At 39.9% G+C, this 17120-nt stretch overlaps 1 protein-coding gene across 2 annotated transcripts; it reads left to right on the forward strand.

The window, feature by feature from the left end:
* The first annotated feature begins 130 nt into the window (after nt 1–130).
* Nucleotides 131–17077, forward strand: METTL16 (methyltransferase 16, RNA N6-adenosine). Of its 2 annotated transcripts, XM_087756964.1 has the most exons (10): nt 131–695; nt 872–1071; nt 3444–3584; nt 7086–7201; nt 7890–8032; nt 11027–11096; nt 12864–12953; nt 13839–14012; nt 14106–14745; nt 15229–17077. In XM_087756964.1, exons 1-9 carry the CDS (start codon nt 568–570, stop codon nt 14721–14723), a joined length of 1680 nt encoding a protein of 559 aa, XP_087613090.1. In that variant the 5' UTR covers nt 131–567; the 3' UTR covers nt 14724–14745; nt 15229–17077. The 2 variants fall into 2 exon arrangements, with proteins under 2 accessions (XP_087613090.1, XP_087613089.1); XM_087756963.1 differs by lacking the exon at nt 15229–17077 and having other exon boundaries at nt 132–695; nt 14106–15014.
* The last annotated feature ends 43 nt before the right edge of the window (nt 17078–17120 follow it).

A 17120-nucleotide genomic window follows, 5' to 3' on the forward strand; every position in this document is an offset into this window, starting at 1 on the left:
GCAGCAGGCCCTGGGCCGCTGCTTGGTCATCAGTGACGTCATGCACCACTTGTACGGAAATCCGTGACTGTGAGGTGTTTCGAGGACTGTTAAAGATCTCTGTTAAAGATCTCTAAAGACTGTTAAAGATCTGAGGTAGCGGAGGCGCCTTGGGCGGGTAACACCTCAGGCTGCAGGGTCTGAGCCTGGGCAGAGCGGCCGCCAGAAAAATGCAGCTTTAAGCTGTTTACATAATTTTATTTTTAATTGGTCTTTATTACCCATTGGGTAACTAACTCTGAAGCCACGCTGCCCGTATGTAAAACATTTAGATTATAAAATAGGCCGATCGCCTCTCTATCCCGCCGCTCCCCCGTCACGGCGGTGGGCGATGGTCTGAGCCCCGGCTCTCCCCGCCGCCCGCTGCGCTTTGGTACGCCCCGAGGGGCCGCGGTGCGCGCCGGGAGCGGGGCAGGCGGCGCGCGCCGCCGGCGGGTGGGTCGGTCGGTCGGTCGGTCGGAGGCGGCGGGTCAGGCCGTTATCCCGCCCGGCGCTGCCGGCGGCTCCCCCCGCTCCTCACCGCCCGCCATGGCCCTCAACAAGTCCATGCACGCTCGCAACCGCTACAAGGACAAACCGCCCGACTTCGCCTACCTGGCCGGCAAGTACCCCGAGTTCCAGCAGCACGTGCAGACCACCCTCACCGGCAGGGTGAGGTAGGGCCCGCGCGGCGGCCGTTGGCGGGGCGGGCGGGGTAGGCCGGGCCGGGCCGCGTCCCGGGGCTGTGCAGCGGCTCCCGCCGCCTACCGAGCGCCGTGTGTGTGCGTCCGCCCCCCGGGGTGTGGCGAGCCAGAGGGCGCTGGCACCCATAACCGCTGCTTGTACTTTTCAGCCTGAATTTCAAGGACCCTGAGGCGGTGAGAGCTCTGACGTGTACCCTCCTGAAGGAGGATTTTGGGCTTACGATCGACATCCCCGTGGAAAGGCTTATTCCGACCGTTCCCCTGAGGCTGAACTACATCCACTGGGTGGAGGATCTCATTGGTCACCAGGATGCTGACAAGCAGGTCCTTAGGCGAGGCATTGACATAGGTACTCAGGAACGTTCAATTCCTTATTTGCTGTCAGTGAAACTAGCTGATAAAATTTGTTACGCATCCACAGAGAAACAAAAAAATCGGAACCGTGCTTGCCATGGTGAAACGGGCAATCTGACGGCACTGGTGTTTCACTTGGCTTCTTGGTGGGTAGGATTTCTTTGCACAGTGACTGCAGAAGGCAATTACTTGGCTTTTTGTGGCCTTGAACTCTCTTGAGTGTATCTTTTGTATGCTATACAAAAATTATGCTGCTAGTAACGCAGGCAGAAATGTAATTTAAAAGGAATTAAAAAAAAAGATGGCATTTCTTTCCAATCTTCTAACTTAGTGAATTACGTTATATTAGCAATCTGTTAATTTTACTTATACTCTCTCTGCACGAGAGAGTTTGAGAGTTGCATGGCAATGTTTTCTAGCGTTCCTTTTAATAATTTGTTTTCTGTGGTGTCAGGTGCATTTGACAGATGAATGATCTGTCTTTTTTTAAACTTCGTTTGATTTATTTAAATGCAGATATTTTCATGAGCTAAATTGTAAAAGAGGCTTAATTAGAAGCCCAGGCAAATACTAGCAAAGCTGCCTTTTGGTTGTAGGTGGTCAAAGATTTCCTGTATATTGTTGAAAACAAAACATTTTTTAAACTGGACTAAGCATCCAGAGATGGGCGATATCGTCCAGTGCATGTGTCTAGGAGCACTGCAGCTTGTTCAGTTTCAACATCTGGATTATTGGACAATATCTGGATAATATCTGGATTAAGCAGTAAATTAATATAAACAGTTATTCAGTAGAGAGGTGAATTTGTAAGATGTACACTGATGCGCATAAGTTGGTTTTCATTAGAAATAAAAACGGCAATCTGTGGGAGCAAGGAGCTATATTCACATACAAATAATAAAATTGGCATTTGGATTCCAAATTTTTGGTGATACTATATGAATTTTTTAAAAAGTACCTGTGCTGGTACATTTGAATTTAATTCACCTCTTTTATTTTTGTCAATAGAGTCTTCCTTTACGATTTCAAAGGCTTGTTTTTGAAGATTGTTTTGTGCTGAATTAAACTCATAATGAAATCGAGAAAAGCTGAAATTTCCTTTTTAACTTATGTTTTAATGCTTGACATTAAAACGCTAAAGTTACTGACTTCCTCAAAGTTTAGGTTCAGTAATCTCAGTTACCATGCCTGTTTTTTATATGAATATTTTCTTGGTATTTGCTAACGTGGTTTTTTTTTTTTAATGGAATTTTTTAATTCCTGAAATTTACTGACTTGCTTTTTTAGCTGGATTTGTGATGGATACAAGTTTTATATCATCACGTGGTGTGTGTACAGCTGCTTTCCTTTCATGACTTTTAAACTTGTTAGCCAGCTTCTGTGTATGTGCTATTAGGTTGCATTTTTGAAAACAATTTCTATGAACTTCATCATGGTAGGTGGCTAAGTAGAAGAAACAGATCCTTTAAGTCCTCCAAGGATTAAAAAAAATCTTCAGTTTGAGTTTGCAGTGAGCTTTGGTGTTCCAGCTCTGGGAAAGCAGTAAGTCATTCAAGAGGGACGTTACAGGAGCACTGGAAATAACTGCATGCTTTTGCCTACTGACAGACATTGTTATTTGTGTTTCAATAAGTCAGTATAACAGTAGACTCTCTATATTTCTGAACTCAACTTTTGTGGTGGTGAGATATTTTTCCCTTTTCTTGTATCCATTGACTTTAATCCTAAATTTGACTGCAGTTTGTAATTGGATCACCTAGATATGCCATAATTATGAGAAGGAATAATTTTGTGCTAGCGTATATTTCTATTTGTTACCAAGTTTTTAACTGTCTGGCTATCTTTTTAGATATCTTAATTGGCACCCCTGTTTCTTTGATTGTTTCGGGCATTAGGGAAAAACAGTCCGATGGAACAGAAATGTAATTTTTTTTTTTGTGGTTGCTGTATGCATTGAAGTAAATTATTTGTTGTGGATAATAGAAAAATGCAGAAGAAATACATTTGTGATATGTTTTGTGGGTTTTTTTTTAGTAAAAACAGTTATTTGGCTTTTGATGTGTAAATTAATCATTGTCACGTAGAAAAAAAATAGCTGAAGAACTTGATAACTTACTCGAAAATTTATTCCAGGTTATTGAATTAAAAATGCATTAAAAATTATTAAAAATGAATATTTGACAGTTTTGTATTTCAAATTATGAAAATAAAGTTCACTAAAGAACTGAGTAGTAGATGATCAGTAACTAAGGTTTTCTTGAAATTAGTTCTTTTTGTTGTAAAAAGTAACAAAAAAAAGTTAACAGCCACACTGCGTATAACACCAGAGACTTGTTTTGCCTTTCTCATGGCTTTTCATTTCTGCAGGGACAGGGGCATCTTGCATATACCCATTACTCGGAGCAACTTTGAATGGCTGGTATTTTCTTGCAACAGAAGTGGATGATATGTGTTTCAATTATGCCAAGAAGAATGTGGAACAGAATAACTTGTCTGATCTTATAAAAGGTATGATGTAATAAGGTATTTTGTAGCATACAAACGTTGTGATGTATTTTTGCCATGTTCAGTGGCATATCAGAATCCGTAGACCTGCCAACTACACGCTCAGTTGTTTTTACTGAAGCAGAATGTTTACTAAGGTCTGCATATGCTTAAGTCAGGAAGTCACAGCTTGCCTAGAATGGGATGTGTGGATAGAGAACTACTCATCCTTACAAAAATCTGAAAGTTAAACTTCACCCTGGGCTGTTTTCCTCTCTCTATATTTTTTTGTCTGTTAGTGAGGTATTTCTCAGAGTTTGTGCTGTTTCTGCTACTAGGAGACCTGGAGCGCTCCCCTCAGATAATTTGCATGACGCTGCCACATATATGTATCTGACACAGAGAGAGTCCTTTGTCCTCATTTCTGAATTAGGTCCTAATGGTGCCTGTGGTAGTAGCAGTATGCCAGACTTGGTCAGTGGATGACCTTGGAAGATTTTCTGTGGGAACTCAGCACACTGAAAAGCAGGTCCATTATTCAGCTCTGAAATAAAAACTTTACTTTTGCTGGATTTTGGAAGTGTCCTTTTTACCAAACTGTTGTCGTTTTGGTCTGTCCTCCATGTCAGTCGTGAAGATCCAGAACTTGATGTGGAGAATAACGACATTTTTCTGTACTGCTGCCATCATAGGATTTTTAGTGGTGCGGTGGTGTTTCGCTATACTGGAAAAACCTCTGGCAAAGGAAAATGCCTCATGTGAAGCTGTTGTGCCAAAGGTGACAAGTCAGAGTAAATGACTGATTGCTGGCGGGCAGAGCCACAGGCAAGGGAGTACCACTGGAAGTACCTGTAGCCAGACGCTGCCTAGGAATAATCCACCCTGCCACTCTCTAACTCCTGGGCCTGAATTGCTCAGCTAGAGCTGAGTATGCTACGGTAGCTAGTAACTTGTTTAGCAAGGCATTTTGGAGTCAGATTAGAAATCTTTGTGTACCTCTGTTTTTAAAAAAAAAAAAAAAACAAACGCACACAATTTTTGTTATGTTGTAAGAGTCTGTCGTGAAATTTTTGCCAAATAGCTTCGTTTGGAGATCTTGTTGGAATAACTTCAGTGGAAAAAAAATAATTCAGTGATAGTAAAGACAGCAGCAATGCGGCGATGATTTACTAATTGCATCATAGCTTCTTTCTCCCAGAGGAAGAAAAGTAATGTTTTTTGGATGAGAGTGAAATACTGTTTGCAGTAACTTTCTTCCAGAGGGAATCTCTCCCGTATATGCAAAACAGAAACTGATAAACGTGGGGATTGATTGTAAATGTGAAAAAAAAAAAAAATTACATGGTGTTCTGAGTTGTGCATCTGTTTTACTGGGATGGGATGATGGCCAGAATTTCTCTGCTGGTATTAAAAAAAAAAATTAGTACCCGGTAGGGAATGGTAGGTTAAGAGATTTTCAACAACTTGGCCTCTGGAAGTTTTCAAACTACTTGCAAGGTAATTTAGGATTGCTCTGCGACATGATTATTACATTGTTTGCTTCCTGTTTGTTTTATTCACTTTCTTATTTCCAAATAAAATCACATACTGTCACTTAAACAGCTTGCTATGTAGGTGGAATGTGGTTAACGGTGCTATGTCATTTAACAAGTTCTTTGATGTCATCTTCTAAGTAACTTTGCAGTAATTTTAGAAAGTATGTACAATAGACCATGTATTACGTCTCAGATTAACATAATCTTTTTGCAGACTTCTGCTCATCTTAGCCCCGTTGTCTGCTTTCTCTACTGTAAAAACTAATTCCTTGTTTTGTTTTGTTTTTTCTTTTTTTTTTTTTTCCCCTCCTCCATTGAAAAGGGTATTGCTAACAAGAAAGGCAGTGAAATACTCTGATACTGCGGGCTGGGTATTTCAAAGCATTTATATAAGTAAATGTCTCCTCTGTGTGCAACAGCAACTGCTATGTTACACCTCCGTGCCAAAAGTATGCCCTGTGCAGCTTCTGGAGACATTTAGTGATTTCTTGGAAGGCTGTGACCTGAAAACCATCAGTCCATCAGATGTAATGCCTGTCTGAAGAACTTTTGGCTTTGAGTGTCATGTGGAATTGTAATTAGTAATTTGTATTTAGTAATCTGATTTTATTATTTCACCATTTTTAACGTTATAAGGGGAGCAGGGGAACGGACATCTACAGGGATAAGAAAGCATCAAACTTTAACATCAGCAATTTTAAATGTGAACAACTTAATATAAGAAGAAATGCTAAGTGTTTAATTTAGAAATTTAAGATTATAAAACAGGAAACAATGTGTTAATGTATTTTTAAAATTAGCAATTCTTCTATTCTCGTAGGATTTAAAATTTGTTTCTCCCTTGACTGTAAACTTCTGTACTGGAAATGCTTGTGACTTACAGAACTGCAGCTTTAAAGTTAGTGGGTGTTCTAGGTATTATTTTTGCTATATATAACAGGAACTTTGGTAATTGCCTGCTACCCTAACAATTCTGTATTCTTAGGATGATGATAAACTGTAGTAGTAAATGTTAGGAGAGAGGCATGCCTTCTGCCTCCGTTCTAAATGTCTTCGTTCTAAGTGCATTATCTGTGAATTGCAAGACTGGTAAAGTCTGCAGGAAGTCCTGGTTCTAATAATTTTTATACATGCTTTAACTGGACTTCATCCATGTTTAAATTCCTGCTCCTTGGGCTGGAGCTCCTACGGTCTTCAGAAGACGTGTGACAGGACTTGACCGCAATTTCCAAGGGAATTATAACAGCCTTTGGGGAAAGACAGTGAGAGAGAGATCTATGTCGGATGTTTGCCTTCATCCTTGTGATGGGTAATAGTAAGTTGGTGGACCCTAGTAAGCAGAAGGTTTGTCCAGAAAGGAATTCTAATCTTTTTCTTCCCTTGTGATTCTTTTAAATCGTCTAAGACAATAGTTCCTGTGCAGGATGCATAGTATTGTTAACACAGTAATTCTGGTTTATTATAAGATTAGATGTGAAGCTAATCTTGGGGCTGTGTAACTTCAGTGAAGATAGCTTTATCTTAGTCTTTCTCTTTCTTAGCTTTACACTCTAGAAAGACCAAACAGTACATTTTCTTGAGTGCAATTCTAGAATTCCCTATGTTAAAAAAAACTGTTTAGACTGGGATTTCTTATATCTCTCAGGAGCCGGTGGGGTGATTAACTGACAATTGTGTTAATTTTTGGAAGGACTTAAAGTGAATTTGCAGTTGCATCAGGGAACTCAGTATGACTCAAGCAGTTCCTATTGTTTTAAACAGACTCAGGTAATTTTACTACTGGTGTATAAACATACAAGCTGTTTGTATGGTAATCGTTAACCTAAAGTCTTTATTTGCATGCTGATATTTGTTACTTTTTTTTGTAGAAGGTATTGTTTAGAAAGTACAGTTTTTATACGATATATGGTTTCAAGAAACACTTAAATGTAAACGGCATGCTAGATAAAATATGAAGTTATTTACTGACCAAATTCCCGTTTTGTATTAGTGGTTAAGGTACCACAGAAGACTCTACTAATGGATGCACTGAAAGAAGAATCTGAAATCGTTTATGATTTCTGCATGTGCAACCCCCCCTTTTTTGCCAACCAATTGGAAGCAAAGGTAGGCTAACAAACTAAATGTTGCGTGTACTTCAGTGAGTGGGAGGGTAGCAACAATTTAATCTCTGCCCTTGGGGAAGGTTGAGTGGAAAATCCCAGATCATTATGAAACAGCATTTAAGTGTTCTCCTGCCCCACCCCGAGCCCCAAAGGAGTTTTGAAAAACTTAACTGTTACCCTTTCTAAAGTGGAGGATGACCTGTAGAATTTTTTCACAAGTTCTTACTGTCTTAGGTAATTAGTTTGGAAAGTAGACAGCTAGTAAATCTGAAATCAAGTGCATAACAGTGGTACAGAGGAATTAGCTTCTGGCATTGTGCCTGTCTGTATTTTTTGTTTCCTTAGTGATTTAGGCAATATCATACAGCTCAGAACAGTTCTTGCAATACCCACTGAATATAGTCAGAAACTTAACTCTAGCATGTCCTACATGTGTTGGAACAGCATATTTCATATTACCAGGATACTGCTGTGTGACAAGTAACTTAGATAAATTTGAGACTGTAGGGAATTCACTCGTTATGCTTATTTTGAACATATCTTTGTCTGTTATCCATGGTTCTGATGGGGGGAGGATAACTAGAGGTGGTGGCACTTGCTACCCACTAAAGACTGAGGCAGGAACCAGTGTACAAAGCAGCCTAAGATTTCATTAAATGTTCATCTCAAATGTTCTTTTTTTTATCCAGGGAGTAAATTCTCGAAATCCGCGGCGTCCCCCACCCAGCTCTGTAAATACAGGAGGGATCACAGAAATCATGGCTGAGGGGGGAGAACTAGAATTTGTCAAAAGAATTATTCATGATAGTCTACAACTTAAAAAAAGGTTACGGTAAGTGCTTTGTCCAGTTAAAAAAAAAAACAAGCAACACCTTTTATCTGCTTCTTTGGCGGAAATCATGTGAAAATGTTATTTTAAGTAAGGAATGTAGCTGTGGTCCGGTGGTATCTGTTTGGTTTGTTTAATGATATATACATATCAGTAATTAGTCTTGGTTTATGTAAAATTAATTGTTCCTGAGCATCAATTATAACTCACCGTTGGAGGTATTTAAAGGCAGAAGGCAAAAAAAACCCTATACCAGTGACACTTGTAGCTTGCAGGTAAATTAGCACCTATAACTTGCTAAAGACAGTCAGTGTTGATTCGTAAGGTCATCTGGGATGGGAGGATTTATGACATTGCCTAGGTATCTGTTTTAGGTAGTTTCTATCTTTTCTTGGCTGAATTTTGGTAACTTGCAGCTTTGCCTACTGAAGGGCACCGTTGTACTGAATGCTATTTTGGGTGAACATAAGCTGCAACAAAAACCATAGCGAGACCTTGTTTTGAACATGATAAACAGATGGCACATCTTCAGTTTTTTGACTATCAGACTTCCCCTCCCCCAGTGCTGTACAGTATTCCTCTAGCTCTTCTGGAAGGTTCCTTCAGTTGTTTTTTAATACCCTTCTAAAATACAGCTGCCAAAATTTTATGTGTCTATTACCACAGCTTCATCAGTGCCCAAAGCAACGGAAATACAGCCTGCCTTTTTTTTTGTTTAGACCCTTCTAGGCAGAGCATTGCATTATAATCTCATCTTCATCTCTCTACTACCAAAATTTTTCTTTAGAATGTTTATTTTCTAGTAATGGGCCTGAAAAAATGAAGCATATTCAGGTTTTGGAAAAACAAGACAAAGCAAAACTGCATTTAGCTCTGTTAGAAGTGCTTCTGTCTTGTAGTGCTTTGAAGAAAAAAAAATTGAGAAGGTTTGCAGAGGTTGCAATTTCATAAATGTTGGAACTTTTTTTTAAAATTTTTTTATTTAATGTCCTTCCTTTCTCTCTCATCCCCCAAATCTTGTAAATTATAAAAAGGGGATAGATAGTATGGCAGAGTGATAAAATAGAGGTTTTGATGTTCAGAAGTGATTACAAGCCAGAAGAATTAAACTTTTGAGAATTTTAGCAGTCTTTTTTGTGCCAGCAAGGACACTGAAAAATGACTGGCATTCCTGTCAAAGTTTGTAGCTAGAATGTTATTTTAGGCCACTTGATGTAGACAAGCTTTTAGGTGTGTATGTTCTTATTCATGTCTAAAATAAATGCAGTGATTTTTTCAAAACTAAATATAAGCTAAGACGGTTGTTCTGAATTTAGTCAGTGATACAATGGGTGAGGGGAGGCAGGTCAGAAAGGAAGTGATGGTATATATGTATATATTTTAAACGTTCTTCCACTTACAGCTGGTTCTGTAAGGTAGGGGCAGGGGATGCATTTGTGATGAGTTCTGGAAATGCAATAGCAACGTGGTTTCTGGTTCCACATGGTGTGTGTAGATCCAGAGGAAACTTGCTTTTGGTAAGTTGCTGTTTGACACCTTGAAAGGAGTGGCAAATGTAGTAGAGAACTGGCTGATGTTACTCTCAAGGCAAGGAGTCTTTGCCTTGAAAAGGTGATGTGGAATGACAAGGAATGCATCATTCCTGTATTGTTCCTCTTGGCAACAGCACTCCTTTAGGAAAGAGGAGGGTATCTCTTGATCTGATAAATTGATAGCGTAAGGCATAGAACATACCCACATGCTAACTGTGTATCATATTTAGGAAAAATAAGCTCTATGTGTTTGTGGGGTAGGAATGGTTCAGTTCATGTTTTTGAATAAACTACCTTGGTGAATCTGTTACAGAAAGAACAGTTTACTTAAAATACTGTTTCCTATTTAGTTAGAGGTAAGGTTTGGCAACTCTACCAAAGGGTGTGAGTAATGAACTGTTAGTAGTAGGTAGAGACTCCCTTGGGCCAGGAGATGATCTTGACTTATTTACCCCCATCCCCACTTCAGTTAGGAGTCGCAGGTTCAGTATTTTATAATTTTGGGAAAGATGTGTTGTTTAGTTTTGCTAGAAATTTTGGGGTTTAATTTTAGTATTGCTGTGTGAAATTCTGTATGTTGCATTATGCAAGAAGTCAATTTAAATAATTGTCCCTTAATACTACTGATACTATTTTTTTTCCCCTCAGTTTACAGTATATTTAATTTGTATATGTGAGCAATTTAAAGTGCTTGCCTTCAATTTAGATGCATAGTCTTGAGGAAACTGTCCCTTGATAACTGGGAACTCCAATTTTCATACTTAAATACGTTATATTTACAAATAACCTTTTTGGATCTAGTCATCAAAAAAGTATGGAAGAGGGGGTTGTAGAGCTCAAATAGTAATTTAGATGAAGAACAGAGGTGTACTGTTTGGAGATATTGCAGATATGGAGCTGGGTGGAAGGATAAGCTCCACCAGAAGTGGGAAAATAAATTTCTTTCCTTTGTTTTCCAGCGTTGGTTTCCTTGTGAAATATGGGTTAGGTGATGGAAACCTGGATAACGAGTTATGAATGAGCAGAAGTGGTAGTCAGTAGGTCTGCTTCTGAGGCACAAATGTTTGTCAGTAGTTGAATATTCCTTTTTATTCTGATTCATTCTCCAAAGAAAGTGGAGAAATTGAAAACAAAATTATTGTAAGGGGTAACATCTTCCACATAAGTGAAGTCACTCTTTGAAACAGGATTCTTGGTTGTTTAGGCACTGTTTCAGTGACAGACTTAATTTATTTCCTAAGAAGTCGAAGAGATTCCCCTGTCGAGTCTGTCTTTGGGCTTTCTGTTCCAATTCATGTTGTACTATGTCCTAGTCTCTGTTTAAGAGTGTGATTATTTTGTTGTTGTTTTGTTTTTAAATCTCCTATTGTTCTTGCAGTTTTCTGATCCAAGTAGTTCTTTCTGGTAGTTGCCATTTTCAGTTGATCTGCATTTGTAAAATGCTTTGTTAATGTGTTGTTTGCAGATGGTACAGTTGCATGTTGGGGAAGAAATGCAGTTTAGCACCATTGAAAGAGGAACTTCGAATCCAGGGGGTGAGTTTGTGTATAGTCCACATATAGCCTGTATATGTTCTATACAATATATGCTATGTTCCGATGCACGTGGGTAATTGCTATTGAATTATTTTACTGAGTTTTTATTTACAAGAATAAACTGCACTTCCTTGTTAGGGAAGCACTCAAAGCAGTTAAGATTTAATTACTGTAGATTCAAACCTGGTGGATAAGTATCGCATATTGTCTCCAGATTTTTGTCTTTGTCACGTGTAGAAGCATGTCTTTGTCCATTCTAGAACATACAGGGTTTCTGCTTTAAAATAGCCTGAACAGGGCTGTTTAAAAAAAGAAAAAAAAATGTAGTGCTCTTTCCTCTTAGCTAACCTGAAATCTAGCAATTTGATTGATAAAAGAAATTGTAACATTATTTAAATGGCAGCATTTTTTTGTTTGTGTTGGATTCTAGCACCAAGTAAAATTGAACCTTGTGCTACTATTCTCGTGCAAGAAGGCTGTGCAAAGGACTTTTTTATGGCTTTCCGCAGGAAGCGTAGTCTTCTCTAATTTCCATACAAAGAAAGTGATTGTGAGATCTGTCCTGTATATGGTGGAGAGGTGAAGGAAGGAGAACACATGGTGAAATCAGTTCCCAGAAAGATGAACTACAGGCCATAGGGAATCCTTAAACTCAGTGCCAAAAGCAGATGCTGAGCTAGGCACCAAATTTCAAATATCTGACTTTATTCACTATCCTTGAACTGTTGCACCTCAGTCTTAGTGAAGTGTGAGAAACCCTTGCGAACCTTGCATAGAAAAGCTGAGTTTTCCTCTTGTGTTTTTCTTGAAATTACCAATTTAATTTTGTTCAGGTTTGTAATCTTTGTTGTAATATGTTGGTTGTAACCAAGCGCAGGCTGTGTTGTGGTTCAGGTTAGGATGCAGCATAAATGTTCCAAGAAGTCCACTCATTGTTCAGACTGTCTTGACATTTGCTGTATTTATTGGAAATTTTGAAAGAATTAGGAATCTGAAGGCAGGAAGAGTTCCAGGATAGAGACACCTTTTCCTCTCTCTTTTTGAAGGCATTTCTCAAAAGTAAGAATTTTTTTTTTTTCTGTGCAGACCTGGGGCTTATGCTCTGGAGCTGATAATTCAGAGTGGGGTGGGATGGTTGGTGCTTATCCTTGCTAGTATTTAGCACGTTCTCCATACCATACATAAATGCCTTACAGCATCCGTGTGTGGAAAGACTAGTTAACACTAGCATTGGATTGAGTTTTATATTTAAAGGCAGTGTAAGCTCAGACTTGATTTTTTGGGGCAAAGATAGAGAAGTGTTTCTGGGCACATTTTTGCCATCTCCAGACAGGTGAGTGGCTTGGCTTCCCAGCCCTTTGTTCTGTGTTCTTTTGTAACAGCAATGGGTTCAGTATTCAAATGTGGAACAGGAGCAGGTTCTGAACAAGGAGAAGGTATGTGCTTTTGCGGAATCAGAATGCAGATGCGTGCTGTAGGTGTGCTGGATCGCTGTACAAAAAGGGTGATGTTGTGTGTTGCTGAACTTGAAGCTCTGAAAGGGCAGAGATGGGAAATCCTGGGCATGGGTACCAGGCTTGGCACTGACCAGCTTCACTGGTCCACTTGGCCCTGACATCCATGAGCAATGTCAGAAAGAATCTCCATTTCTGTCATGAGAAAATGACTCTATGCTAACTTCGTAATTTTTTTAAATTTGAAAATATGTGCAGTACACCAGTGTTTATGAACCAGCGAAATGAAGTTTTGTATTGCTTCTTTGCATAGGTTCCTAAAGTTACTCATACTGAATTCTGTCAAGGACGCACCATGAGATGGGCACTGGCATGGAGTTTCTATGATGATGTACAAGTACCTGTAAGTAGTTTAATTTTGGTTTGCTTGTGATTGCCTGTGCCTCTTATTTGAGGAAGGGCCTAATGAGCTGTAATTGCTGTGAAACAAACTGTTCTCCCTCAGACTGGAACATCCGATGCTCTGGGCTGTATGGACAGTGGGATTTCTTAACTGGCTGCCAGTCTGTTAGCAGTTGTTACATGTGATTCATAAATGAGCTATATTTAGGGAGGAAAAAAGAAGCCTGTGCAGGAACTTCCTGTGGGTTTCAGTGAAAGTAGGGGTTGCTTGTAAAATACTTCAAATAGCAATTTAGTAGTATTAAAAATACATTAAGTTTGGGGCTAGATTTGAACTTAAAGCTTCCTTCTGAGAACTTGGTTTTAATTTACCATGCAGATTCTGTTACCAAATAGATATGAACATGTCTAGCTCAGACTTGCCTACACGAATCTAAGTGGAGCTTGTTCACCTTAACTAATGTGAGCCAGTTGCTTTTTTGGATCCAGATGTACATGTACTGTAGGATAGGTATAGACAATAACCAACCTTATAGAAGATGCAACTAAACCTTCAGTGAACTTGGATGAAATGTAGATATTAGCACTTGACCTCTGTTCCTAAGAGTAGCTGCACTTTCTCAGCTCACAGAGAGCTAGTAGTTTGTAGGAACCAATGAAGCTTTTTGCCAAACATCCGAAGATACTCCTGTCCATCAGGCTAGCATAAAGTGCATGATCCTGTTAGCTGTTTTTAATCTAAAACTCTTTGGAGTGAAGTAAAACTCAGGCCATGTCAATGACTGTTTAGTGGCTTGCATTATACTGTTAATCCCCGTGTCTTCTGAGTACAAAAGTCATCCCACTAATACTGCATAGCTTTGTAATTTTTTTTTATTTCTTCTAGTCACCTCCCTCTAAAAGAAGAAAATTAGAAAAACCCCGAAAACCAATTACATTTATGGTCTTGGCTTCTACAGTCAAAGAGTTATCCATCAAAGCTGCAGCTATGGGCTGGGATGCTGTAGAAGCTATTGCTGTGGTGAGAGCCTGGGTAGAGAAGATTCTCACTGATCTGAAGGTACAGTATTAAGTATTATACGTTAAAACAATATCCTACTTGAAAGCATAACTGTGAGAGGACAGTATAAAGTTCTGCTGTTTTCTGCAATAGGTTCAGCATAAACGTGTTCCCTGTGGAAAAGATGAAGTTAGCCTGTTTGTGACTGCTATTGAAAACTCCTGGATTCATTTGAGGAGAAAGAAACGAGAGAGAATAAGGCAATTACGAGAACTTCCTCGAGCTTCTGAAGATACTCTGCAAGCAATGGAAGAGGAAAAAAGCAGCCAGAAGAGCGTGAGCAACAATTCGGACTGTGAAAACCCCAAGACTGAAGACTCTGAAATGGGGTTTATGGCACCTGATGAGGATGTTCACTTGACCGCAGGTGACGAGCTAGTGGAAGAATCTGATGCCAAAGAAGAACACAGTGAGCACGTGAAGGAGGAGGAGACAGAAGCAAAGCAGGCAGAAATGTCGCTTGGCAAAGGTTCCAGTAATGCAAAGGAGGAACCTTGCCCTTCAGAGGAAGCTAGCAATCTGACAGTTGAAAAAGAACAAAGTCCCAAAGAAGCTAGTAGATGTTTTCTCTTTAAGTGTTTAATGAACGTGAAGAAAGACGGAAATGATGTATTGGTAGAAATGCACTGGGTTGAAGGACAGAACAGAGACTTGATGAACCAGCTGTGCACATACTTACGGAACCAAATTCTTCGACTGGTTGCTAGTTAGCCCTTTTTCCTACTTTGGTAAAGTAAGTCAGTCCTCAAATTTTGTAAACTATTTTTAATAGATTAAAATTTTCAGTTAGCAAAACCTGTTTTTTCCCCTTAGAAAAAATGAGTAAAATGGAGACTGAAGTCCCCTTTAATATGTTAAAAAGCTTTTTCGAAGCTGCCAGGAGTACATGAAGTGTACTTCATTGGACATGAAGTGATGGGGAAGTAATAGATTTTGTGCTGCAGTTGTAAAACTACATGTTAAAATGAAACGTGTCTATGCTGTGGGCATTTCGAATATCAACAGTGCTTATTCTAGTCTTTTTTCTGGTGCAATAGAATTATATATTGTTACTAAGTAGAAATCTTTACTGAAATATTTTCTTCAATATTTTTTCAATAATAGTGCAGGAAATGGTTAGTCTGCTGTGGGAATTGTTTTCTGCAGCGAGGAGTCTTCAACTAAGGGTTTAAGTATGCCTCTCTTCCCTTTAATGCATTTAACCTTTGGTCTACAGAGTGGCAAGATAGAATCATGGAATCATAGAATCGTCAAGGTTGGAAAAGACCCTTAAGATCATCGAGTCCAACCGTCAACCTATCACTGCCAAGTCCATCTATACCATGTCTTCAAGCACCACATCTATCTGTTCTTTAAATACCTCCAGGGATGGAGACTCAACCCCTTCCCTGGGCAGCCTGTACCAGTGCTTGACCACCCTCTCGGTGAAGAAGTTTTTCCTAGTGTCTAACCTAAACCTGCCCTGGCGCAGCTTGAGGCCATTTCCTCTCATCCTATCACTCGTTACTAGGAAGAAGAGACCGACCCCCACCTTGCTACAGCCTCCTTTCAGGCAGTTGTAGAGAGTGATAAGGTCTCCCCTCAGCCTCCTCTTCTCCAGGCTAAGCCACCCCAGTTCCCTCAGCCACTCCTCATAAGACTTGTGCTCTAGACCCTTCCCCAGCTTCGTTGCCCTTCTTTTGACACGCTCCAGTACCTCGATGTCCTTCTTGTAGTGAGGGGCCCAAACCTGAACACAGTACTCGAGGTGCGGCCTCACCAGTGCCGAGTACAGGGGATGGATCCATCCTCTAAGTGTCAATTCATTAAAATAATTGCTTTAGAAAAACAGCGTTTTGTACTTTTCTGGTGCGTGGGCTTTGAAACACAGAAGAGCCTACTATTAGCATCTTGTTTTGTAAACTTTTTTAACAACAAAATAAGCTTTTTGAGCTGCTTGGTTTAAAGAGGGTTTAACTATGTTGACTGTCCATTAGACCATTCCTTACACTAATTCAAATATAATTGTCTGAAATGACAGCAGTATTCTTAAAGGATTTTGCTTCCATTTAATCTTAAGAGATTGCTTTAATGACAGGAATGAGAGCACATGCTCATCTTCATGGGCCAGGCATTCCTTATGCAGGACAAAGATGGGTACAGGAGCTTTAGGCTGTTGCGAAGGAAGACAACTGGAAAGAAGGCTGTTACTTCCACACCTGACTCCCTAGTCCTTTTTACCACCAGCTGTTTTCCAGTGTTTCTGGGCAAATGACCTGTTCCTGTGAGAAGAGAGGCCGAGGGACATGGGTCTTGGCTGCCTCAGGGAGGGTGAGTGTATGTGTTTGAGATTACGAGCACTGGTACTGTTTCACATGAAGTCAGCCTTCCAAGCTGTGATCCATTTCTCTGTAGAGATCTACAGACCATGGAGAGAAGGTAGTTCTGAGAGCGTGTGTTACCCAAAATAGAAGATGCACTTCTGGTAGACAGAAGGAAATACTGCAGATGTTCACGCTACTGGAACCACGTTGAATGTTCAGCCTTAGTTGTCAAGATTTTTGGAAAGATTAGTATGTTTTCTTAAGTTGAAATTAAAAGCAACTTAGAAAAGCCTTCGTTTCCCCCCTCTATTGTTAACTGTTGTGCATCATGCTGCTTAGCACTTCTGCAGGTGATGGACAGAGACTTGCGTGTTTTGGGTATCGCAGAATTTTCACAGGACTGCTTCTGATATTCATGTCACTGGGGAGAGATGGGACTAGCCCTACTCTTTCAGAATCTGAACAGATTTTGGCTAGCTGAGCCATTAAAAACAGAAAGCAAGGCTGTTCGTGCTGCTCCGTTTATCTTTTCAGTGTCTTTCCGCAAGGATGAAGAAGCCCTACAAGGTAAGCCTGTGTGCTTGTGGCATGCTCGTTCTGCTGAAGGAGACTGCGTTATGTTGCTTCATTAATTACCTTTCTTCCACCTGTACAACATGAATACTGTACACTCCTGAGCATTGCTTAAACGAAGGCAGATTATTTTTACGAAGACAACCAGCAGCCTGTGATTTGGATGACTGTTTTAGAAGTTCAAGTGTTGTCTTGGCATTTTATTTAAAACAAATGCTTTGCCAAAGGTGAG

Source organism: Nipponia nippon, unplaced genomic scaffold (genome assembly GCF_047370975.1).
Source record: "Nipponia nippon isolate SJK-2023a ecotype South Korea unplaced genomic scaffold, ASM4737097v1 scaffold_2, whole genome shotgun sequence".
Classification (NCBI taxonomy): Eukaryota; Metazoa; Chordata; class Aves; order Pelecaniformes; family Threskiornithidae; genus Nipponia; species Nipponia nippon.

Coding starts and splice junctions, on each gene's coding strand:
- METTL16 (XM_087756964.1), top strand. CDS start 568: ATGGCCCTCAACAAGTCCATGCACGCTCGCAACCGCTACAAGGACAAA. Junction 696..871: donor ACCCTCACCGGCAGGGTGAG/GTAGGGCCCGCG, acceptor TGTACTTTTCAG/CCTGAATTTCAAGGACCCTG. Junction 3,585..7,085: donor CTTGTCTGATCTTATAAAAG/GTATGATGTAAT, acceptor GTTTTGTATTAG/TGGTTAAGGTACCACAGAAG.